Source organism: Aethalodelphis obliquidens, unplaced genomic scaffold (assembly GCF_003676395.1).
Source record: "Aethalodelphis obliquidens isolate GAN/ISIS:26980383/991018 unplaced genomic scaffold, ASM367639v1 scaffold65, whole genome shotgun sequence".
Taxonomy (NCBI): Eukaryota; Metazoa; Chordata; class Mammalia; order Artiodactyla; family Delphinidae; genus Aethalodelphis; species Aethalodelphis obliquidens.
Genome location: NW_020838009.1, coordinates 10,283,064 through 10,308,356, shown reverse-complemented (window position 1 = coordinate 10,308,356; position 25,293 = coordinate 10,283,064). Strand labels below are relative to the sequence as shown.

The 25,293-nt window shown below is 49.0% G+C and overlaps 1 protein-coding gene across 1 annotated transcript; it reads right to left on the bottom strand.

Annotated features, from left to right (window-relative positions):
* Window positions 1–5,506: 5,506 nt before the first annotated feature.
* PLIN1 (perilipin 1) lies at window positions 5,507–23,679 on the bottom strand. The gene is made up of 9 exons (XM_027089126.1): window positions 22,551–23,679; window positions 21,829–21,887; window positions 18,660–18,864; window positions 16,933–17,015; window positions 15,470–15,734; window positions 14,991–15,163; window positions 12,778–12,972; window positions 12,132–12,377; window positions 5,507–11,099 (listed from the first exon to the last, which is right to left on the bottom strand). The coding sequence occupies exons 2-9, from the start codon at window positions 21,871–21,873 to the stop codon at window positions 10,758–10,760; spliced, it is 1,554 nt and encodes a 517-aa protein (XP_026944927.1). The 5' UTR covers window positions 21,874–21,887; window positions 22,551–23,679; the 3' UTR covers window positions 5,507–10,757.
* Between the last annotated feature and the right edge of the window lie 1,614 nt (window positions 23,680–25,293).

The window sequence follows — 25,293 nt, the reverse complement described above, 5'->3', positions numbered from 1 at the left end:
GACATATATACATTACCAAATCTAAAATAGATAGTGGGAAGCAGCCGCATAACACAGGGAGATCAGCTCAGTGCTTTGTGGCCACCTAGAGGGGTGGGATAGGGAGGGTGGGAGGAGATATGGGGATATATGTACACATACAATGATTCACTTTGTTATACAGCAGAAACTAACACACCATTGTAAAGCAATTATACTCCAATAAAGATGCTAAAAAAAAAAAAAAGCAGGGCTTCCCTGGTGGCGCAGTGGTTGAGAGTCCGACTGGCGATGCAGGGGACATGCGTTCATGCCCTGGTCCGGGAAGATCCCGCATGCCACGGAGTGGCTGGGCCCGTGAGCCATGGCCGCTGGGCCTGCGCGTCCGGAGCCTGTGCTCCTCAACGGGAGAGGCCACAACAGTGAGAGGCCCACGTACCGCTTGAGACCAAGCCCCCACCATCAAATACTGCCAATCCCATCTTCTAAATATCAAGTACACCTGCTTCTTTCCATCCTATTACCAAAGCTCTGATCCTGCCCACTGACATCTCGACGGAATGACATTTACCAGCCTCCTCACTGGCCTCAGCCTCCCTGCACCTTCCTATGCAGCAACACGGGCATTTTTCAGAAATGCAAATGCGCTCACATCACTCTCCTATTTAAACTCCCCCCAGAAGAGACTCCCTAATGCTCTTGAGATTCAAAACCTTAACAGGAAAAAAAAAACTTTTAATGGGCCCTGCCTACCCCCTATACCCCACCTTTCCTCACCTTTCTCCTCCTGCAGCACACTCAGTGTTGCCCAAGACTCCTCATCCCTCCAGGCTTAGGCTGGTCCCACCTTCAGGGAGCCAGGGAGGGGCCCCTGCTCTGTGCCCCCACCACTACACATACACATACACATACACACACACACACACACACACACAATGCCCTGTGGTTCTCCCATCAGCCACTGACCACTCCCTTCCCTTGCAAAAGACAGATTACCCGTCGTCCCCCCCCCCCACGTCCCAATCTGGGAGCTGGGAGGCAGGGACCCTCCTGTCCCCTTCGTGCTGCATCTTCAGCACCCAGCACAAGGTCCGACGCTTAGTAGCTGCCCAATAGTGATGAATAATCTTCATCCAAGGAAACTTCCCCATCTCCTTCCTCCTTTCTCTTATCGCAGTCCTCACCACTCCCTACCCCCACCCCCAGGTCACAGCACTTTATTTTTCACTACTTAACGTCTCTCAGCAGCTGTAACGGTTCTTTCGTTAATTCAATCATCAGCGCCTGCTGGGTGCCCGGCACTGGGGCCACAGCGGTAACTGCCACGCGATACTGTGGGCGCCTTCGCGCACCCCTCACCCAAAGCTTTTCCAGACCCGGGCAGTCCCGGCTTCTCCGCACCCCGGCTCGGGGCACAGTGCTCCGCGCACCGAAGGCGCCCGGACAACACCGGGGCGGTCGGGCGCCCGGGGTAGGGGAACCGGAGTCAGAAGCGCCAGGCAAGGGATAGGAGCTCGCGGAAAGTTCGGAGAAGTGATTTCAAATGCGAATCCAACTCTCGCAGTGTGGGCGCTAGCTCCTCCTGGCCAGGCCCATAAGGCCGTCCTCAGGCCCCCGACTTAGGAAAGGGGAGACTCCCACCCGCCCAGACACGGACTTCCAGGAGACTGGTAAGCAAGGATGGGGGAGGTCCCCGTGCTCGGTCAGGGCTCCCCAGGCGTGCCGACACCGTGCCACCCGGTCCAGGCGCGCGCCTCCTCCCTCCTACCCCGGTCCTCAACCGCCACCCCTCCCCGGCCCACACCCACCTGCTCCGGTGTGAGCGTAGTCCCGCCGCGGGACGGTCAGGCTCTGAGCCCCAGCGCGGCGCGCGCGGATGCCGTCACCGGGACCCCCGCCCACCAAAACATCCCGCCCCTCATCCGCAACTCCGCCCACCTGGGCGCTCGGGGGCGGCGGCGCGGGCTTCGCGGCGCCGCGGAGTCTGTCGGCAGACGGGGCGGGGCGGGGACAGGAGGGGCGGGGGATTGGGCGTGGCCTGGGCTGAAGTGCGGGGGCCCCTTATCCCTGGGCCCCCAGCACCGTGTGGGGGCACCCAGCAGCGGCCGGAGTCGCGAGCACTATTCGCCGAGTTCTGGGGACACAGCGACCAACAAGGCCGCCCGGATTCTCCGAGCTGGAGAAGCCCACCAGCTCCTGGAGCGGGGAGCCTAAGTTTTATAATGCAAGTTGTAACAAGTGAGAGAATGAAAACTAACTAGGAGACATTTTCGTTCCGGGAGGGGAGGGTGGATTTTCTAACCCTGAGACTCCGGTTAAAGTGGCCTAAAAATCAACTACTCTTGGTTCGTTAGTTCGTTTGTTCATTCAAGTGCAGACCTTCCCTCCTTTCCGCCATTGCTACCCTTCTATCGCAGAACTCCCCACGCCCCGTCAAAGGTCAGCAAAGCCTCCACCCCTTTTTTTATCTGATTTCACTACCCCTTCTAAAGCTGAGAAGGATTCATCCCCCCTGAGATATTCGGGGTTGGGATGGGGGCCCACTCCCGGCGGTGTGGCCGAGGCCCTGGCTGCACCCTGGGCACTAACACCAAGCGGTGGGTGGATGGATGAAACCACGAGGGAGCTCCTATTCAGGCCTTCTAGCATTCTAGGCAGAGAGCAGGATGGCTGCTGCCCCCTGCTGGGGGCAGCCTCACCCCAGGGCAGGCCCTGACAAAGTCTGGCCTCACAGTTCTGGCTTGTAAGCCCCCAGGTGGGAATGGGCATGGGATCCACTGGCCCACTGGTGGATTACACTGCCACCCAGCCTTGGGTTCCTGGAGGGACAACTGCCCCTAGAAGAGGCCACTGGGAGTTGGGAGCTGCTGTAGAGTTCTTAGCCAACCTCTCCGGTTGGGGAGGCAATTTTGTGGGTGAACAGCCAGTGGAAATCCTGCAGAGGTATTCATCCTGCATCTACCTGGGCAGGTGCTGACCAGGAAACTGCCCCCAAACATCTCTTCCAGCATGCCCCCCACCATCCACCCTATCGCTCAAGCCATCTTTGACTCCTCTGTTCTATCTACCACCAAGCCCTGATTCCCCCTCCTCAGTAGCTTCCAGTCCAGGCAAGTCTCTTCATCCTCCACAACCTTGCTGCCCAAGCCACCACTGTCTCTTGCCCGGGCCACTGCAAAGCCTTATCACTGGTCCCCCTTCTGCCCTAGTAATGCATGCCAGTTTTTAAAAAGCACAAAAGTACAGAAGGAGACAGGTAAGCATAGTCATGTTTTGGAGGGTACCCTTCCAACTATTACCCTCCATGTTGCTTAGTCCACTCAGGCTGCTATAACAAAATGCCACAGACTGGGTGGCTCATAAAAAACAAATATTTATTTCTCACAGTTCTGAGGGCTGGGAAGTCCAAGATCCTGGTGATGGCAGATTCAGTGTCAGGTGAGGCCCCACTTCCTAGATGGCCATCTTTTTACAGTGTCCCACATGGCAGATGGGACAAGCTAGCTCTCTGGTGTCTCTTTTATAAGGGCACTGATCTCAATCATGAAAGCTCCGCCCTCATGACCTAATCACCTCCCAAAGGCGAGCCTTCAAATACTATCACGCTGGGGGTTAGGATTTCAACATATGAATTTGGGAGACACAAACATTCAGACTATAGCACTACGATATACAAGCATGTTCATACATATATAATATATACAAATATGTTATACATATTATAACTTGTCTTACTAAACTGTGAGGTCCTTGAATGGAGTGTGCTTTATTTATCTCCAAGTCTCTCTCCCTTGGCCCAAGACCTGGCATAGTCACTCCATGAAGGTTTTTGGTCAAGTTATTTTAGAAAGAAAGGAAAAACTGTCTTTGCATTAACAGAAATATGGGTGTGGATCAATATGGCTCATATTTTCATTTTGCAGGCACAAACGACAGAGTGGTATGTAGAACATCTTTGGAGAATGAGGAAGTATCCTCATGATGGCATCTCCTTACGTCAAGCCTCCAAACTGGATACCAGACGATCCTGTCCTCGGTTCAGAGTCCTTTCTCCACTCATCCCTGTTTTCACTCTCAGCCCTAAACCACCCCTCCGCCCAAAACCAGCAGAAACTTGCATCTCCCTACATACAAAAATGCTTCCTCAGTTTTAAGACGCTCATTTTAACATTTCTGAAATTGAGTTGCATCTTGTAGTCATTGCCAAGGGAAACTGGGCACCAGGAGAGATGATATAGGAATGTCCACGTGCTGCCTGAAAGAGATGGTCTCTTCACCTCTGTGACCTCTGATGGACTGGTTGCACTGGGAGCATCACGCATGGTTGAATTTTAATGAAAATCTAGAAACATCTTTGCGACTTAAAATGTCATTAGAAAAATCAAACTTTGAGGTAGTAACGAAACAATTTATTATATATACAGAAGATTGCCTGTCACAAACAGGCATTATAATTAAAGGCTGTAGAAACTGCCAAGTCTCTTAGGATGGATCTATATTAGGAAATCCTCAGCCTCAAGGAGCAGAAACCACACTTTGAAGTGGCTTGAACAATAGGCCATTTGTTATCTTGGTGAACAGAGAGACCAGAGGGAGGAGGGCTCTGGGGCAGGTTGAGTCAGTGACAAGGGACCTGGCTTTTCCATTTCTCCCCTCTGCCATCACCATCAACCATAAAACATCCAGAGGGGGAAGAGAGCATTGTGTCACGCAGCACTGTCTTTGGATCAAAGGAACTTTTCCTAGGAGCCCTACCATCAGCTTTCCCTCACATCATGGCTGAGGCCTGTCCACCCCTGAAATCATCACTGACAAGGAGACAGAATAACTATGGTTGGCTTGGAATATGCACATGAGATGAATATGCATGGATGTTGGGAAGTGTGATGGTTAATTTTATGTGTCAACTTGACTGGGCTGTGGGGTGCCCAAATATTTGGTCAAACATTATTCTGAATGTTTCTGTGAGGGTGTTTTTGGATGAGATTAACATATGTTTGAGGAGAGCCGATTGTGCTCTCCAACGTGGGTGGCCCTCATCCAATCAGTTGAAGGCCTGAATAGAACAAAAAGGCTGATCCTGCTCCAAATAAGGGAGAGTTTTCCTGCCTGTCTTTTAACTGAGACTTTGGCTTTTTTCCTGCCTTCAGACTCAAACTGAAATATCGGCTCTTCCTGGGTCTTGAGCCTGCCAGTCTTTGGACTGGAACTAAACCACTGGCTCTCCTGTGTCTCCATGCTTGCTGATTCAGCCTGTAGTTCTCGGGACTTGCCAGCCTCCATAATCTTGTGAGCTAATTCCTTATAATGAATCTCTTTATATATATATAAATATAAAATATATATATGTATACATAGTTATATATACAGTTGACCTTTGAACAACACAGGTTTGAATTGTGCAGGTCGGCTTATACTCATATATTTTTCAATAAATACATACTATATTACTACACAATCCCTGTTGGTTGAATCCGCAGATGCAGAACTGCAGGTACAGAGGGCTGACTGTAAAGTTATGCTCGGATTTTCTTTTCTTTTTTTTTTTTTTGGCCCCGTGGCCAACCAGGGATTGAACCCAGGCCATGGCAGTTAAAGCGCCGAATTGCAGACCACAACACTAACAACTAGACCACCAGGGAATCTCCCTCGGATTTTCAGCTATGCAGAGGGTCGGCACCCCTAACCTATGCAGTGTCCAAGGGTCAATTGTATATATATTTCCTACTGGTATAAATTTATATACTTCCTGTTGGTTCTGTTTGTCTGTAGAACCCTAATACAGGAAGTCATCCATGATATCCACAACCACCTCCTAGAATTTTCAAAGCTAAGAGAGGCTGGTCAACTGATTCATGTATCATGAAGGACCATCATTCTTGTACCAAACATTCATCTGTTAGAAGCTGCCAGAAGCTATGACCCTTCCTACAATATATAATTCAGTTTAGGAGAAACCAAAAATTCAAGCATGTGGGAAAAGTAGATGAAACCCCATTGTTCTCTGATATGCTATAGAACTACTCTGTTGGTCTGAAATATTCTAAAGAAGTTGGGGTCCTCAGCTGGAATGATTCGGAGCAGCCTGTTACCACACAGTCAAAAAAGATTCATTTAGACTCAATGTGAAGAAGCCTAAAACTAAACTTGGATCTTTATGTATGTAAATGTAACAAAAGGTGATCATGATCAGTGAAACCTTGGTATAATTATAATTACAATTTTAAGGTACTTAAGTTTAGAGAAAAGAAAATTGAAACTTTTGTTACAGTAATTTTAAAGATTTTTGTGATGTTAGAGTTCACGGGAACTATCAACGTGAATTGATGACCTTGGAAAGAAATGCCTTTTTTCTAGCTGTCACTAGTGGGTGTGCAGTGTTTTTCTGTCTATCACCAATATGCACATGGAACAATCAGATATGCATATCCAGGGTCCAAATTGTGCTACCACTATTCCTCTTTAAAAGCTGATCCCATGGATTAGGTCAAGAACAGGAATCATTTTTTTGTGGTCAGAAAAAACATGCTTTTAGAATGTTCGTTGTCAGCCTAAAGGACAAAGGCCCCTACTTAAAGGGGCCAAATTGTGACAATTTGAGCATCAAAAGAGCAAATAATAATTATAGTTAATTGAAACAAGCTGAGTCTGTAAATTTTCCTTTTGTAGAATTTGACAAGCTGACTTTATTATTTGTATGGAAAAGCAAAGAGCCAGAAGTTGTAAAGCCCTCCTACAGAAGGGCAATGTGGGGGGCTTGCCCAACCAGATATGAAACCAGATTTTAAACTGTTGTAAGTCAGACAATGTGCTAATGCCACAGGAATAGATAAATAGAACACATTTGGAAACTTGATCTACGACGGAACTGAGAGTCGGGGGAAGCCAGACTATTCCATACATGAGGCAGAACCTGGTCCCTCTGTTCCACCTAGATGCAAGAAAGCATCATTCAGGCATCAGACATCAACAGGTCAGAAGCTTCCAGCTGACTTCTATAAGAAACTCTTAGCCTTCCCACAGTGTACAATTCAATTAAGGAGAAACTAAAAATTCAAGAAATTAGGAAAAGTATAGGATAATCAGTTATCCATATGGAAGAAAAATCAGATTCCTACTTAAACCATATATAAAAATTAATTAAATGTAAAAGGCGAAACTATGAAAATATTTGAAGAAAATACAGGGGAATATCTTCATGACTTCATGGTAGGGAGAGCTTTAAAAACTACTCAAAATTGCAAAACATAAAGGAAAAGAATTATAATTTTGACTAAGTAAAAATTAAGAACTTTTGTTCATTGAAAGAAACCATAAAGAGAATGAAAAACCACACACTGGAAGAGGATATTTGTGATGCGTAGAGCTGATAAAGGATTGGTATCCAAAAAATATTAAAGTCTTCTAAAAATCAATGAGAAAAAGAAAAACAACCAATAGAAAACTGCGCAAAAGTTTTGACAGACACTTCACAGAGGGAAAATACAAACATTCGATAAACATAATAAACAATGTTCAATATCACTGTGATTCACGGAATTAAGTCCACAAAGAAATGCCATTATACACACTTCAGATTTGCAAAAATGATAAAACCAGACAATACCGAGTGTTGGTAAGAACGTTGAATAAGAGGACTCATATACTTCTGGTGAGAATGTAAATCAGAACAACCAAGTTGGAGGACAATTTGGCAATATCTAGTTAACAATACACATACTTTATGACTTAGCAGTCCCACTCTTCATCATATTCCCTAAGCAACTCATAACAATGTTTACTGCCAAAAGTATGTAATAGTAGAAATAGAGGAGCAACCCAAATGTCTGTTGACAGGAGAGTGGTGTGGCAGAGATTGCAAGTTGCCCCCCACCCCCAGAATCCACTTCCCCTCCTTTTAAGACCTCAGATTTTTAACTAGATGCCTAGCCACCCCAAATAAAGACTATATTTCCCATCCTCCCTTTCGGCCAGATGTGGCCATGTGACTCTAAGTTTTTTCTAGTGAGTTATAAGCAGAAGTTTAATTTCTTCTACCCCCTTGCTCTTTTCTGTGGCTGGAATATGGAGCTGATGACTTTTTAGTTTGTATCAACATTTAAATATTTAAAATAATTTGATTAATGCATTTAATAAGTTTGATTAAGTAAAAAGTGCTTAAATGTTTAGGAAAACTATGGCTAATACAATAAGCATTAAAACCCAAGTTGCAGAGATATCTCTCTCCAGGTTCAGAAGTCCTTTGGATATTAAGATCCCAGATAAGTATGGAAGAAAAAAGTGGTAAATAATTGCATGGATAAATGTATGTCTGTAATCGTTGTTTTTCCATCTCTAAAAGCTGTGATTGAGTTGGAGGTGCATTTTATGAGCTGGAATAGAAGAGAAGGGATAGAGTATTTCTCTGGAGAGGAACGTTGGCATCCCAGTGTGAAGGGGAAGTCTTCCTGAGGTCCAGAGCTACCAAAGATGAGTGTGGATGAGCCCTCACATCCACATGAGCAAGAACATGTTCTGTTGTCAGAACAGAGAAAAGTCCCACATCCAACCTGGAGCCAATGAGGCAAATTTCTGCCATTTAGAGAAGAGGCTTTGCTCTCATTTCTCACCAAAAAGTATTCAGAAATACTGAGGGCCAGGCTCAGAGCACTTTACCATCTATTTAATAATAAAAAGAGACTTATATGGCAAGCTGTTTGCTTCCTGGGCTGTCCTGTACTGGTTCCCGGCACCCTGGCTGAGGTCCAGGACAGGGTGAGGGGTCTGTGTCTGGCCAATGGGTGTTCTGACTTCTACAGTTCTCCTGGGTTGCTCCTGGCAGGAGGAGCCACAGGACTATGGAGGAGTAGACAGTCAGGAGTGTGGTTTCTGGAGCTCCAGGAAGAAAGCAGCATGGGCAGGTGAGGCCCAGGATAGCTGTGTGTTTCTCTCTACACAACCAGACCTGAGGCCAGTTCTCCAGCAGCTGCCCACAGGAACCCTGCCAGGGCTAGGCTGGTACTGCCTTCTTAGCCATGTCATATCACCTTCTGAGGGCCCCTCTTGCCAGATCCATACCCCCTCCCCAGGAAACTGCTGAGTGTGGTGTGGATTGTGAGGTTGGGTGGAGGGCCCAAAGCTAGTTCAAGGTCATGACCATGTCCATATGTGTATGTCCATCAACACTCCCCTCTCCTCATTCTGGGCATCCTCAGATTTCAAAACCACGGATAAAGGCCAAGGACTCATTACACCAAAGATCTGCCAGGGCCCAGAGTCAGTTACACGGAGCTGGACTCTTAGGTGTGCCACAGAGTGGCGGCCAAGAGGGTGCTCATGGATCTGAGGGGGACCTATAGGGGCTGAGTGTATATATATAGAGATGTCTAAAAGGACTGACAGAAGTGTCAGAATTATCTGTGCAGCTGCAGATGACAAGAAAAACTGAGTTTGGTTTGGAAGGCTACTTGGCATTATCTATCAAGATTTAAAATGAACGTTCCCTTTCACTCGACATGTCATCATTCCAAGTTATAAATTTACCCTATAGCTATATGCACACGTCTACATGAAACGTTTGTATAAAGACATTTATTGTAGCACTGTTCGAAGGAGCAAACAATTGGAAACAACCTAAAAGTCCATGATTAGGGCACTAGTTTAATCAAACATAGCACATCTATATTATGAAGCACTTACTGTGTGGCTGTTAAAAAGAGCAAGGAGGATTTATGATACTGATACAAAAAAGATTTCTAAGATGTATTGCTGAGTGAAAATAGCACTGAGTATAACCTCCCACAGCTTGTGTAAACAGTGGGGAGTATATACACATGTGCCTGTGCATGCACAGTCCGTAATCAGAAAGATACAGAAGAGACTGGCACCATGGTTGCTTTGGGGAAGAGAAACCAGGGAACTCAGGGAGGAAGGCACACATCCTTTGGCAGTGTTTGAATTTTTAACTTATATGTATGCATTTCCAAATGTACGAAATATTAACATTTTCAAAAATAGGGCTTGGAATGAACAGTGGCTATAGAGTCCAAATATATGGTCTATACTGTATAACAAACGATCACCACTGTCTCCCAGCACTAGGGGCGCCAGCATTCGAGAAGTGGACGGAAGGGTGAACATGCAGGTGGAAAGCAGTAAGGGTGCAAATGGGAATGTAGCTGTGAACAGGACGGTGGCGCTACAGAGCACAGGCCAGGACTCAGCCTTTGAAGAGTGTGGGGCACTCAGAAAGTGATGCTCGTAGGTATAAACACTCAAGAGCTTTTGCACCTGATTGCTGTTCCCCTCAAAGTAGTCTTCTGAGAGCCTGTATACTCAGAAGAATCTCTGCATTCAGGGCTTAAAAATGTGCCAGGATCTACTGCTTGAACCTTTAGGGTGGTGACACGTTCACTGGTGACAAATATGTGTCTACAGAGGATGGATGTAAATACTGGAAACAGTTAAATGTCACTTGGCCACAAATTTAGTGAAAGAAGTGAGAGATCAAGTTAGGCAATTAATCTTTTGGTAAAAATAACAAGGCATAGAATTAAAGCAGACTGCTAGTCTGATGCTTCTCAAAAATGGGCTCTGACAGCTAAGCCCAAAAAGGATGCTCAGAAGATGATGTGTGCCTTGGCAGCATCCTTGGAATGAGGCTCGGGACCCAAGGGGACTACTTGGAAGAAGTCAATGCTCATTTGGACACGTAGGTTCTGTTTGTTTTCAGGAGACAACAGCCCCAGCGCTCGGCCGGGGCGGGGCGGCGGGCCGGGACGGCGATGGGGGCAGCGGGCTCAGCTCTTCTTGCGCAGCTGGCTGTACTGCGTGCGGCCCAGGATGGGCTCCATGACGCTGGGCCGGAAGAAGCTGTCGCTGACCCTGCGCGCGGGCTTCTCGCGGGGCATGGCCGGCAAGGCGGTGCGCGGCGCGGCGGCCGTGTCCACCCGGTCCTCCGCGCCCGGGCCCCGAGCGCTGCGCAGGCTGCCGCGGGACTGCGCGGGGCGCGACGTGGTATCCGAGCCGGCGGGCAGCGCCCCGGACCCCCTGCGCTCCGCCTCCGGGCTCTCGGCCTCGGCAGGCGGGTTTTCGATCTCCCGGAATTCGCTCTCGGGCTCCATCAGCGACAGCCTGGGGAGCTGGGGGCCGGCAAACCACGTTAGGCTCCCGCCTTGGCCCTAGTCCCTGCGCCTCCCACCACCGCCTCCTCTGCGGCCCTCGCGGTCACGCCTCCAGGGAGCGACCGTCCGGAGGGCAGAGGCCGGGGTGTGGGACAGGGATGGAGGGTGTGGGGGAGACCGCTTAGGTCCTGCCCTCCCTGACAGTGTGCACAGTCCAGACCCCCAAGGCAAGGCAGCCAGCCACCCTCTAAAGTTTCTGGACCCCTCGGGTCTCCCTCGGAGGTTCCTCAGTGGGAGGTCAGTGGCGTTCCTGACCCTTCCGTGGACCCTTCCTTGCCCCTGCCTGGGTCAGGGTACCCACGCCTGGCTCTGTTTTGGGCCCAAGGTGAACAAGCTGGCTGCCAAGACCCCCTGCCATGCCTCTTAGTGAGAGTGAGTGGCTGAGTAACCCATTCCCCCACTACCCTCACAGCCTCCCTCAACCCTCAGCTCTAAGGGGCCTCCTGCCCTGACCAGCCCTCCTACTGACTGCTCGACCTGTAACTTGCTCTGGAAAGGGACCCAGGGACCCCCAAAGTGATAGTACTGGCACTCCTTGGGGTTTTCCTGTTGGTGACAGGTGTTGGAATTGGCATGGCGGCAGCTGCTGTCCCCTGGAACCTAGCCGACCCCGCAGGGTGCCCTGGAAGCCTCCCTGCAACGCTTTCCCAGGGAGCAGCATGCAAACCTGCCAGGTCCTTCAGTTCGGAGCTGAGGGGTGAGGACTTGGCCACTGGGACCCCCAGATTAATGGTGGGTGACCTCCCCAGCAGCAGGTGGGAAGGACAGATGTGGGGAAAGGTCTCAGGCCAAGGCCACAGGTCTCTGTACTTTGGGGGCTGCCAAGGCCCCCAGTCAAGGCCATAGTATGTCAAAATGTTTCTGGGGCACTGAGGATCAGAGACTGGGGAAGGGAGGGCAGCTGCAGCCCCTTCAGTCAAATCTGCTTTATCTGTCCTTTCAGGGGTGGGGGGGAGGGGGAGGGTTAGCCGGAAGGGTAGGGGGACTCACCGGCACATAGTGCACCACGGTGTCCACGACGTTGTCAGTAACGCCCTTCAGGGCATCAGACAGGGACATGGCCCTGCCCTTGGCGGAGGAGACAGCACGGGCTGGCATGAGATGCAGCAACCTCCCTGCCGTGCCCAGCACAGCCGCAGGCACCCACGTCACGACCGAGATGGTGCTCTGGAGGGCCTTCTGCAGGGTGTGCACCACACCACCCAGGAGGTCTTGTGGGCCAGGCAGGGCTGCTCCCTGGGGGCCAGAGCAAGGTCAGTGCCTCCTCAGCAACTCCCCTGACCCTTCCCCTCTCCTCACCATCCCCAGAGCTAGAGGGGAAAGAACGTGGATACCAAACTGAAAAAACTATTAGCCTGGCTCTTGGGCAGGTCACTTCTGCTCTCTGAACCTCAGTTTCTTCATCTGCAAAATGGGGATGACAATCTCTGTCCTGCCTATTTTATGGGGTTGTTGTGAGGATCCTCTGAGAGAACTTTGTTATCTGGGCGTTTGGGGGTGAGGTGAAGAGCACTGCACCCATGTACTACATTCCTGGGGCCCCTGTTTCACCCGGGGCCTCTGCTTCTCACCCCCTCGGTGGGCTGTGGGACCTCCAGGTTCCCGCATCCCGCTCGGCTTCTGCTCTCTCCCTTACCTCACTGAGCTTGTTCTCCTCCGTCTCTGATTCCTCCTCCTCCACCTCTGTCTCCTCCCCCTCTGTGTCCATCTGGTCATTGTGGTCCTCCTCCCGGGTGGCAGTGAGGTTGTGCAGCCAGGGCACCCGCACCTCACTCGACCGCCGGGACACCACCTGTATGGCCACCGATGCGCCCCACTGGGCCAGGCTGCTCTGAGGGCGGGAAGGTGGCGGGCTGCTGGTTTCACAGCCCCTGCCAGAGGCTGGGCAGCCTCAGCAGGCAAAGCCCCTCACCCCCAGGGTCAGGGTTGGGGGAGGCAAGCAGGGCCTGGCCCCAGCAGACTGTTCTTCAAACTTTTTATGGAGTGGTAACTTACACCCACTAAGGTGCACAAGCTTTAGTATACACCTCTGGGAATTTTTAGAAACACACACCTGTGTGACCATTACAGATCAAGATATAGACATTTTCGACACCCCAGAAGACTCCCTGTGCCCCTCACCCAGTCAGTACCACATAAGGGTGACCACATTCTGGCCTCTATCACCATGCATTGATTTTTCGCATTTGTAAATGGACTCACACAACGTGTTTTCTTTCATGAATAGCTTTTGTTCAACGTTGTGTTGTGAGATTCATCCACATTACTGAGTGTCAGAGTAGTTCCTCCTTTTTCATTTGTGTCATATTCCACTGAATAAATATACCACAATATACCCATTCTACTGTTGATGGACATTTGTGCTATTTCCAGTTCTTGGCTAAGGATAAAGCTGATAGGAACATTTCCGGTGTGTCTTTGGGGGACATAAGCTCTTATTTCTGTCGGGTGGAATTGCTGAGTCATAGGGGATATGTATGTTTAGCTTTAGTACATACTCCCTGCAGATCTTTTAAAGAGTGAAAAAAATCAAGTGGGCCAGAGGATCCCATGGGAGGAAACTGACATGGGTAGGTGGGCTGGTGTCCCCTGGGGCACAGCTTGGCTCATTTCAAACCCCTAGGGAACCCCACAAACAGGGTCTCCTTGTTATACATCCTTAGGGGACACCATTATTTTCTTTTTAAGATTTTTTTCTTTTTTGATGTGGACCATTTTTAAAGTCTTTATTGAATTTGTTGCAGTATTGCTTGTTTTATGTTTGGTCTTTTGGCTGCGAGGCATGTGGGATCTTAGCTGCCTGACCAGGGATCGAACCCACACCCACTGCATTGGAAGGCAAGGTCCTAACCACTGGACCGCCAGGGAAGTCCCTGGGACACCATTATTTTCTATATGAACGGTGGTGGCTGAGGCTGTGCCGTACAGTGGCCCCTGCCCACTAGGGGCTAGGCCAGGGCGCAGGAGTTAGTCTAGCCCCCATGGGGAAGTGGCCCCCCAGTGCAGGTGACAGAGGAGAACTACTACTCCTGTATCCCTACTGGAGCTACAGGAGCTGGCACATAGTAGGTTCTCAGCAAACATTTGCTTGAATGAATAAGCCAGGCCTGAGGATGCTTTTAAAAGTACCACCCTCTTGATGGCTGAGAAGTGGTTATCTTGTTTGTTGACATTTATGCGTTAATGCTTTTATTTCCTTTTTTTTGAGGTGGGGGGCTGCTTAGTTTCTTACTAAAGTTCCTATGAAAATAATCCAGGCTATCTCTGCTAAAATACACAGAGAGGTGGAGGTGGGGTGTGGTGGGGAGTAAGCCCTATCTGGGCCTAGAAAAGGCAGCTTTACCTTGGGTGCAGTGGGATGCAAATTAGAAGCCTCTAGAAGGGAAACCAGAACCCTGGGCGCAGTCAGAGACACAGCCCAACTGGGGCTCTCTGCCCAACAGAATGGGTTTTGTGCCTTGCTTATTTACAGATGACACTCCCTAGTGCCTAGAGGGCAGACGGTGTGTGGGGGGGGTGTCTCTGCTTCCTCACAAGTGGGAGGGCCCACTTGGGAGGAGGAAGGCTTGGGAGGGTGGGGGTGACTCAGAGGGAGAATGGGAGAGACAGAAGAGGGTGGGGGGCAGGACCACCCTAACAAGCAGGCCTGCCCTCTCCCCTTGCATCCTAGAGGACTAGCCCACCACCCCAAAGTCCTCTTGCCCTTAGACCTAAAGTCCCTGCCCAGGCCGGAAGAGAGGAAGTTCCTAGGACAGGAGGCAGAATTGGGTAGGGGATGGGAGGGACCAGGAGGCCCACAGACAGGGTTCCCAGGCCGTGGGTCAGTCAGAGCTCAGGGCAGACACTCACCAGGGGCGCCACACCTGGGATCCACATGGCCAGGGCCTGGCCCTGTTTCAGCACCCGGGCTGTGGTCTGGAAGGTGTGTTGAGAGAGAGTGTTGGCCAGGGCCCCAACCCTGCTCACGAGGCCCGGCTTGGCCTGGGGAGGTTTCTGGGCATGCTGGTGTCCTGGAGCAGGGGCTAGGTAGGAGTTTGTGAGGGGAAGGAAAGGAAAGCTGATCAGAAAGGCACTGGGCAAAGCTGGGTTGTGTCTAGGGTTGGAAAGTGGTCATCCTAGCTCCACCACAAGCTCGCTGGTGATTTGGGAAACTCACTTTCTCCACTTAAAAATGGGGAGAGAGGGCTAGGTGAGGATGGATCCATCTGAAAATCTTGCTGGGCCATCCCTGTTCCAGAGCAGGGGCTAGATGGGCCCTGGCTGCCTCTTCCTAATTCCCAAGCAGCATGGGGGCCAACTCACTCCCCAGGCCCCCTAATGGCAGATACCTGACTCTTCCTTGGCTGGAGGGAGGAGGAACTCTACCACCTTCTCAACACCACCCAAGGCCAAGTCGGCTCCTCCAGAGGCTAGCTGGCCAGCTCGGGTGTTGGCAGCAAATTCGGCAGTGTCTTTGACCATCCCCCAGGCGAGCTCACAGCCAGCCAGAGCGGCCTCTAGGACTTTGTCTGAAGTGCTGGCGATGGGCACACTGATGCTGTTCCTGGCACTGCGAAGGTGGGTAGAGATGGTGTCCTTCAGCTCAGAAGCAATCTGGAGGAAGTGGGGAGGGGAGTCAGGCATTGGATCTGACAGACCCTGAGCCCAGCTTCAGGAAAGCCTCATTTAAAGGGGACTGGCACCAATATTTGGGCAGCTTGATTAAGCTGAACTTAAAAGGAAAAGGGCTCCAGTCCTTCTTGTGCCAACCACTTAGATCTCCTGACTTCTTTGCACCCCATTTCTACCTGTCAAGATCCTAACCATCCTTCAAGAATGCCCCCTAAAGTCCACCTCCTTGATAACACCTCATGCACACAAGACATCTCCTCTTCCAATTCCTCTGCTGTCTGCTCTGTCTTGCCCTCAGAACATTGCTCACATTCCTATCTGCACTTATGTGGACTTATAGATGTGGTTGATCTTCCTACAGGTTCTGCATTGAAATAATGTCTTTCTCTCCTTTGCCTTAGGAGCTCCTCTGTGACAAAGACGTTGCCGTTTATCTGGAAAAATAAGTGAAGAGCACAGGCCTCAGAGCCAAATAGACCTGCTCTCATGTGGCCTCCACTTAAGGCTGTGTGGTCAGGGGGAAGTCACTAGTTTTCTCATCTGTAAAATGGGGATACCCACCCCTATACCAGAGGATTGATAAGAGGATTAAATGAGAGGGCTCTATAAATCATATGTCATGACCCCTGTCATAGGGTAGGGCTCAGTAAATGTTTGTGAGATGGTGGTAGTTTGTCAGTGAGATGGATAGCGTCTGAGAGTGCAACTTATTCCCCCAAAGTACCAGACATGGCCCTTACCATGGCAAATGCCCAATGAATAGCCATCCAGGTAAAGTGACATTTTCAGTCTCATGGTCCATAAAGTGTTGGATCTTGAGGACATGGGACTGCAAGCCTGGGATCTGACGAGTGTGACCCACGATCTCAGGTGGCTGTAGTCACCAAACGGTCCAAAGAGCAGGGAATCAGAAGCAGTGGGTCCTACCCCAAGCTCCTGTTTGAGTTTGCCTCTGGGCTGTGCCTGCTGGTTTCAGAAAGCCTGCCTTCATCTGGCCCCACAGGGAGAGGAAGAAGCCCATCGTATGGTCTTAGGGACAGGCAGCTGCCACCAGCCTTGGAAGGCATTTGCCACAGAAACAAAAGACTCACATTTATGCATCATGGGCTCGTGCCCTCTCCTCAACTGGGAGGCAGTGAAAACAATGTGGGGAGCCTTAGAGAAGAGGGGAGGGGCTCACCTTTTCGGGAGGATACTGGAGGGCCGGGATCTTTTCCTCCAGGTGGTCCAGGCCTCGGCAGGCCAGCTCGTTGGCAGCTATGACTGGAAGCAAAAGGCCATGGTCACGTGAGCCCTGCCCCCACTGTGAGAGCCCAGCAGGGGCCTCTGTGCCAAGGAAGGCACCTTGGAGCCCTCAAAACCCCCAGCCCTGCTACCCCCAAAGCATCTGGGAATCTGAGGCCCTCTGCTACCTTTAGCCACCATTCACTGTGACTCCTTGAGAGCAGGATGTTTTCCCTCTGAGCAGGAGCTCTGGAGTCATGCAGATCTGCACTCAAAGCCCAGCACCTGCATCTGCAGTGTAGTTTCAGGCAGGTCGCAACCTGGCTGAGCCTCAAGTTCCTCACTTGTAAAATGTGGATTAATGTGGACAAACCTTGCAGGGTTGTTGTGAGGAGGAAGTGACAGAACCTTTGTGAATCACCAACAGATCCTGGTCTCTCCTCCTCCTACAACCCCTCTCTGGGTGAGCGCTGGGTGAACACGAGGGGGGAGAGCAGAGGTGTCATGGTGGAGGGGCAGCCAGGCCCTAGGGTGGGAGCAGGCCTGGCAATGCTTAATTCTAGAGGTGAAAGGCTGTTCTAGAGTTCCAGATAGTCCATGGCCCTTCCTTTTAACCTCTAGGAATGAGATGGTCAACACTGGGAAGAAGGTCACAGGGAAGAGTGCCAGAGGATGCAAATGTTCCTGGGAGATACTGCCCAGGGGCTGCCGAGGACATCAGCTCTGCAGACATGACCATGGAGATCACAGTTTTAAAGGATATCTATATATTCTCTTTCATATGTTCTTTCTCCAGATATCCCAGGTTTCTTCACAAAATTCTCAAGCAGCAGAGAGCCCAGATGACTTGGCTGACTTCCGATTGGGCAAAGTGAGACGCAGGGAAATTATTTAAGGACTTTGCAGGCAGGGAGGCGGACCCAGGCCCAGGTCTTCTTTATATCTGCCCTCTCCCGTTGGCTGTGCCAAATCCTCAGATACCCATAACTCTGTAATCAGGACTGTGGCAGGTCCTAGACTTCTGGAATTTCCCTCAGCCCTGTCAAGAGCCGTGCCGTGGAGACCATATTTTCCAACGGGGCAGAACAATTTGAACAGGGGCAGGTCTGGTAAGTCGTCCTCACCTTCAGGGCCCTGACTGGTAGCTCTCTGCTGCCCCGGCCTGTCATGGGGCCAGTACCATCAGCTGCTGGACCCAGAGGGCTTCCCCTCTCCCTCCTCTCCCCCCAACCCTGCCAGGCTAGCCCTAGTGCCCACTGCCTCTGCCTCTGTGCCAGACTCTGCTAGTTCCTGCTGCTGCTGCTGGATTTGGAGCCAAAGTGCGTGTCTGGTCTGCCATGGGCCCCCACTCCCACCACTGCCCTCATAGCTCTGCCCACCCCTTCTCCTGCCAGTTATGTGGCCCATCATTGTCGTCCTAGGCAAATGCCAGCTGGGCTACAGATGAGGCATCTATACATGAGAAGAGACCTATATCTATATCTACGTCTATATTTATATCATCTATATCTGTAGATGAAAAGACTATGTATTGGGATGTAGATACTCAGGAAGGCAGTCAGACAAACAAAAAGGCAGACAGACAAGCAAGCTATCAAACAGACTGATAGACGGACAAAAGACTGGCAGGCAGGCAGTGAGCATCACTGAACAGGCAGACAGCCTCCGAGTGCAAGGACTCACACTGGGTGGACAGCCTTCGGACCACCGGCTCCATGCTCCAGGCTGCCAAGCTGGTGGCGCTCTGCACGCCCTTCTCGTATGCACTGCATACAGAGGTCACCAGGGGGTGGGCTTCCTTGGTGCTGGTATAGGTCTTCTGGAAGCACTCACAGGTGCTGCTCACCACCGGCAGCTGCAGGACCCGCTGCAGCACGTTCTCCTGCTCCTGGAGTGGAAGGAAAGCAGGTACTGAAGTCATCCCACCTCCTCCTCCCACCTCCTGGGGAGGCAGCCCCAGGGCCATGGAGCCCATTAGGGCTGGCCTGGGTCCAAGTGACCTAGGAGAAACCCAGACTAGAGAGGTCTCTGGAGGCCCCACAGGGAAAACAAGAGCCAGGCTGCCATGCTCTCCTGGTCACAATCCTGGCTCTGGAGAGCTACTGGGCAAACTCTGGCCTCCAGGGGCTACCCCCCAACCCGCAGCCACCCCACTTAAACTTAATGGTAGGAGCAAGTGTGTCGGCACACCTGCCTAGAGTTTTAGTCCACCTTGGATTGGTAGCTTCATTTGAACATCTTTCTGGTCTTTTCGGGAGACTGCCTCCCTGCCTCCAGTGCTTGTCCCACTGCCTAGGATGCTCCCCTTCCCTCCCACAGTCCCTTCCGTCTGGCAAAATGTCACTCCTTCAAGACACGGCTTGAGCATTGCTTCTTGTGTGAAGCTTCCTGACTCTCCTCCTTCACATCAGAAGCCACCACTTCCCTCGCTGGGTTGTTTCCGTATCATACATGGTGCTCGTCTTGATCATGTGTGTACTTGGCTCTCTCCCAGGAGACTGTCATCTCTGTATCTCCAGGGCCTAACCTAAAGCCTGCACAGTAATGTTAGTTGAATAGGTGAATCACAGTCAGGGCTGCACCTAAGGTGTTAAGTTTAGATCTGCCCAACCATACAGAATCACAGAATCTTAGGCCTCCAGGGGCCTCTGTAGCAAGACTGCTTCCCACGGTCCCTCTGGGAGGCTTGTATTTGGACGTCTCCTTGCATGGAGCTCACCCCTCATAGAGTGGCCTATGCCCCTTGTTGGACAGCGTGGCTGAGCTGAAATCCGCTCTACTCTCTGCCCTGTGTAACAATACTGAGGAAATCTGTTTCATCATTCACGGGCTGGCCTTTCACACACTTGAAGACAAATATTTCTCCCTTTAGCAGTCCCTTCTCCATTCTAAATAGCTTACTTAGCTTACAAACGGCTCAGCGCCCTGATCTGCTGATTCCCTCCTCTGCACACACTACAGTTTGACATCGCCTTTCTAAAAAATATAGCACTCAGACTTGAAGACAGCATTCCAGGTGTGGTCTGAGTGTGTGAGGTATAGTGAAACCATCACCTCTCGTTATTGGGGTGCTGTGGTCTTATTAATGCATTCTAACCTCAACAGCAGGCACTTAATTAAACTTTAGATCACCTAAGAATCTTAGTGGAGAAACACTGATCTTTGAGGTTAAAAAAAAAAAAAGAAAAAGTGGATTCTAATCCTGCAGAGGGAAACAACATTTACTCAGTGCCATTATGCTCCAGGCACTGATTGGGGTGCTTTCATGATATGACCTCATTTAATTCTAAGAGCAACACTCTGAGGTCAGCATTATCATCAGCACTTTGCCAATGAGACAAAGACTCAGAGATGTGAAGTGACTTACCCAAGATCACACAGTTAGTGAGTGGCACTGCCAGGCCAACTCAGGCCTGAAACAGCATGTCTGAGATTTGCTTCAAAATAACACAAGGGGGCTTCCCTGGTGGCGCAGTGGTTGACAGTCCGCCTGCCGATGCAGGGGACATGGGTTCGTGCCCCAGTCCAGGAAGATCCCACATGCCGCGGAGCGGCTGGGCCCATGAGCCATGGCCGCTGAGCCTGCACGTCCTGAGCCTGTGCTCCGCCACGGGAGAGGCCACAGCAGTGAGAGGCCCATGTACCGCAAAAAAACAAAAACAAAACAAAACAAAAAACACAAGGCTGGGGAATGAATGGGGTGAGGATGAGACACAATTGTCCATGGATTATGGTTGCTGGGGCTAGTGAAGGGTATTATATTTTTCTGTCTGTTCTTAGGAATATTAAGAATTCTCCACATAAACATCCCAGGTCTGACTCAGATGTTCGAGCTCTTTCTGTAGCTTTGAATATGCACTGTTGCATAGTTCTGCTCTAAAGGTGAGGACCTAGCTTCTTCTGTTTGTAGGCGGCTGAGTTAGAAGACCCATCAAGGAGACCTCATGTATACTAGACAGCAAGCTGCAATATTTCAGCTTTTGGTCTTGCAGGTGAGTTTGAAATTTGAACTAGAAAAAGATTATGACTGTAAACAAGAAAAAATTTCTTTAACATTTTGGACAGAACCTTCAGGAGTTGTTTTAGGCAAAGCCAAAGGAGAGAGGTCCTGGGACGGCAATAAACTATCAATACCTCTTAACTATGCACTTGACCATTTTATGCCTCTCTGTGTTCTATGATCCAATAAAAAACTTAACATGGTGATTACTAGTACAGAGGTTAGTTAAAGCCTAACTTGGGACAAGATGGGTATTATATGGGTTCACAATTTTTAAGTTTCACTATTTGAACTGTACCTAAGTTAGAGAGGCCTTGCCAGGAGGCATCAATACACCTAAACGTGTCAAACCACTCTGAGTCACACTGAAAACCAGGTCAGACACACAAACTGGACACACTGCCCCTCTAACCCCTTCCCACATACATAATGTGCATCGTGTAACTCTAAGAGGTGCCATTTACATAGACTGCACCATACAAGAAGCCTCTGGAGTTACAAAATGCAGAGGCTCCATCCCAAATATACATTTCGCCTGGGTGGACAAAGCATGGGCTTCTGTTTCAGGCTTTAGAATATAGTAGTTCCCTTCCTCTCCTTTCCCTCCCAGCCAACTTTTCTGTGCTTTTTCTCCAAGGTACTTAGTTTTTAATAGACATCTTTTCTTCCCCCTCACATTCTCTAACAGCCTTCTGCAAAAGGTAGTGAGGGCAAGAATAACTAAGACATAATGGTCAATGAGTTATGAATATAATCTAGACATATCTTGCTCTAAGCCTCCTGAACTTCTCCTCCCGTCTCCTTCCTCCCCACAGAGTTGTCCACTGTCTCATATGAGCCCAAGTTACTTACAGGGCGATCTTCATCCAGCAAAGTTGGACCCTTGTTAACTGCCATCGGAGCTCTTCAAGCTGCAAAGCAGAGGGTTCCAGGTCCATGAGAAAGTCCTCAGCCTGAGATCCACAGGATCAGTCCCCTACCTCTCATGGCCATCAGGGGGGCCCAGGCTGTCTGGGAACTCAAGTTCCCTGAAGAGAAGGTATTTGGAGGATGAATGTCACAGACAAGTGGCCAGTCCTTAGAGTCCCATAGGGATGAGTTGTCCCGCAGCCTACTTGTCAAGACCGTAGTTTCTTATAAGGATTCAGGGTAAGAAATAAAAAATGAAAGTAACTTTAAGAGATAAGAGGTTGTAGATGTTTAGGAGCTCTTAGATGAGGGTCCAAAAGAGACAAACAAAGTTTCAGATTTAGTCTTTTTTTTTTAAATGAAAAAGTTCTGCATTAATTCCTCTCTTTTTAAATAAGCAAATCTGCTAGTTATTCCCTCTGTGCTCAACCAGAGGAGAAAGTAGTCATTCTTAAAACCAGCAATTTCAGCTCTGTTCTGGAAAACTAGTGGCCCCAGAATATCCACTCTACACTCTTGGTCATTCACCCTGAATAATCTCTCCCTTAGTGGTTTCCCTGCAGGCCTCTTCATCCTCAGTAAAATTCCCAGAAGACCCTTACCCTCAACTTCTTTAATTCTCAGAAACAAACCAGGTAAGGTTGTCCCAGGATCCCCACACTCACTCCAGCTGATGCCACCTCAGTCCCACGGAGCCCGGGCTGCAGAGCGTCTCCTCCAGCAGAAACAATTCCAGTTGCTCTGGGGAGTCTTGAGCAAAGCTACTAACACCTCCCAGATAGAGGAGGGCAGAGAGGAAGAGAAAGCTGGTTCATGGTTATTTGACCCAGCGTCCCCTGGGCATATCTTAACTTCTGTAAGGAGGTTTAGCCAACTAGGAGTTAGATTGCACAGCTGTAGGAAACCATACTCAAAGGAGTTATTATTCCATGAGATAGCTGTTCTGTAACATATTTCTGGCCCCCAGTTCTCAAGAAACTTTTCCAGAAAGAAGATTTTGGGATATGTGTCATTAAACTCATAAGCTCTAAAGTTTTATAATCTTTGGCTCCTTTTCCATTAGAGGGTCCTACGGAACCCTTTTCAACCCATTTGCCTCATCCTTATTTTTTACTATCAAGAGTGAATTTTGAACAGTAAGATTTAAATCCACACAGGAACACAGTTTACCTGAATGTATTAGTCTTTGATTATGAAGATGAATTGCTCCCAGTGAAGAAGAGAACCAGAGCTGTGGTTTACTCCTTGACAATCTAGGCTTTGAGGGAACAATTTCAATCTCTGCAAAATCCTGGATTTCAAGAAAGTTTATTGAACTCTACCTGGTCTAAGATGCCACCAGAATATGCAGTGGGAAAGCCAACTGGATTTTGTCAAGTTTGGAAAAGTGACAATGTTGACCAAGGTTCTGTTACTGATCAACAGCATCCAGACAACCACCGATCACCTCTCATCCCTTCCTTAGCGATGAATCAGGCAGGAGCCCAGGTGCTAATTCTTGGCTTCAAAGATGATGGAGGCTGTGGTTTTCAGCCATCGTTTTCAGATTGTCTAATAAGGGCTTTTTAATTAAAATGGGTAATAGGACAAAACTTTTTTTCCTTATTTTTTGTAGAATCATATTTAGTGTTGACTCTCTGCTAAGTTGTATACTGTGGGCAATAGGAGAAAGAGGCAGGGAGTGGAGAGACTGATACAAAGGATCTATTTGGGTTTTTTTTGGTTTTGTCTTTATTTTTGGCTGCATTGGGCCTTCGCTGCTGCGCATGGGCTTTCGCTAGTTGTGTTGAGCGGGGGCTCCTCTATTGTTGCAGTCCGTGTTCTTCTCATTGCGATGGCTTCTCTTGTTGCGGAGCTCAGGCTCTAGGTGGACGGGCTTCAGTAGTTGTGGCGCGCAGGCTCAGTAGTTGTGGCTCGGGGGCTCTAGAGTGCAGGCTCAGAGTTGTGGTGCACGGGCTTAGTTGCTCCACGGCATGTGGGATCTTCCTGGACCAGGGCTCAAATCTGTGTCCCCTGCATAGGCAGGCAGATTCTTAACCACTGCACCACCAGGGAAGTCCCCAAAGGATCTATTTGTGGTAGATCCTTTGTATCAATCCTGTATCTAGGATACTGATAAAGCAGGAGAGGGAGGAAAGAGTCAAGCAGTCTCCAAAAGGAGTAATAAATATGTGATACATTTAATACTTATTGATCCAACCTGGGCTTTTAAAATATAAGACAATAATGGAGAGGAAGAGAAGTATCTAAAAAAAGTGGCCTCAGCCCTCACCTCACTTCAAGGTTCAGGACAAATTATCTATGAGGCTGTGTCAAGAGAGTACCCTGGGCCAAAGGGTAATGTTAAGATTTTGAAGCCGTGGCTTTGGGCCAGAGGACATACAGGGCTCTGTGCCTGAAAGCTCTGTTGACAAAGGTCGTTCTTTGGCCGCTTCAGCTGGGCGTCCAGAATGTGGGTGAGAGGTGAGAAGTAGTGAAAGGGTCTAAGGGAGTCCCTCAGGAAGAGTCCACTTTCCAGCAGCAGCTTGAAGGACATGGTTACCTTGTTTTCTTCCCCATCCCTACATGGCCCTCCCAACCCTGTCCAACTACCACATGAGCACAGGGACCTTGGTCATCTTGTGCACAAATGGATCCCAAACAAATCTAAGAATGGCACTCAAACATTCGTTGCTGAATAAACAAATTCTCAGGCAACAATGTTCAGTTGTCAATGTGCTGGCCCATACATCTATTAGAAATGTCTCTGGACAAATATGATATCACTTACATGTGGAGTCTAAAAACTAATACTAACAAATCTATATACAAAACAGAAACAGACTCACAAACACAGAAAACAAACTTATGATTACCAAAGGGGAAGGGGCATGGGATTAACAGATACAAATTACTATACATAAAATAGATAAACAAACATTTACTGTATAGCACAGGGAACTATATTCAATATCTTTTGTAATAACCACAAAAATATTAGGTTTGTAATAACCTAAAATGGAAAATCTAAAAAAATACATATATATCACTGAATCACTTTGCTGTACACCTGAAACTAACACAGTATTGTAAATCAACTACACTTCAATTTAAAAAAAACAAAACAAAAAATACAGTTAGTCAGAATACCTACCATTTGGGGTGGGGATGTGCAGGGAGGAGAGAAATAGGTGAGGGAGATTAAGAGGTAAAACTTCTTACAGTTACAAAATAATTGTGTCACAGGTATGAAATGTACAGCATGGGGAATATAATAAATATATCTTTGTCTGTTGACAGCTGGTACCTAGATTTATCATGGTGATCATTTTGAAATGTACAGAAATATTGAATTACTATGTCGTGCACCAGGAACTAACATTGTGCTGTAGGTCACCTTTACTTCAAAAACAAACTCATAGAAAAAGA

Coding starts and splice junctions, on each gene's coding strand:
- PLIN1 (XM_027089126.1), bottom strand. CDS start 21,873: ATGGCAGTTAACAAGGGTCCAACTTTGCTGGATGAAGATCGCCCT. Junction 17,016..18,659: donor CCGAAGGCTGTCCACCCAGT/GTGAGTCCTTGC, acceptor TTTTGCTTCCAG/TCATAGCTGCCAACGAGCTG. Junction 15,164..15,469: donor TCCAGCCAAGGAAGAGTCAG/GTATCTGCCATT, acceptor ACTCCTACCTAG/CCCCTGCTCCAGGACACCAG.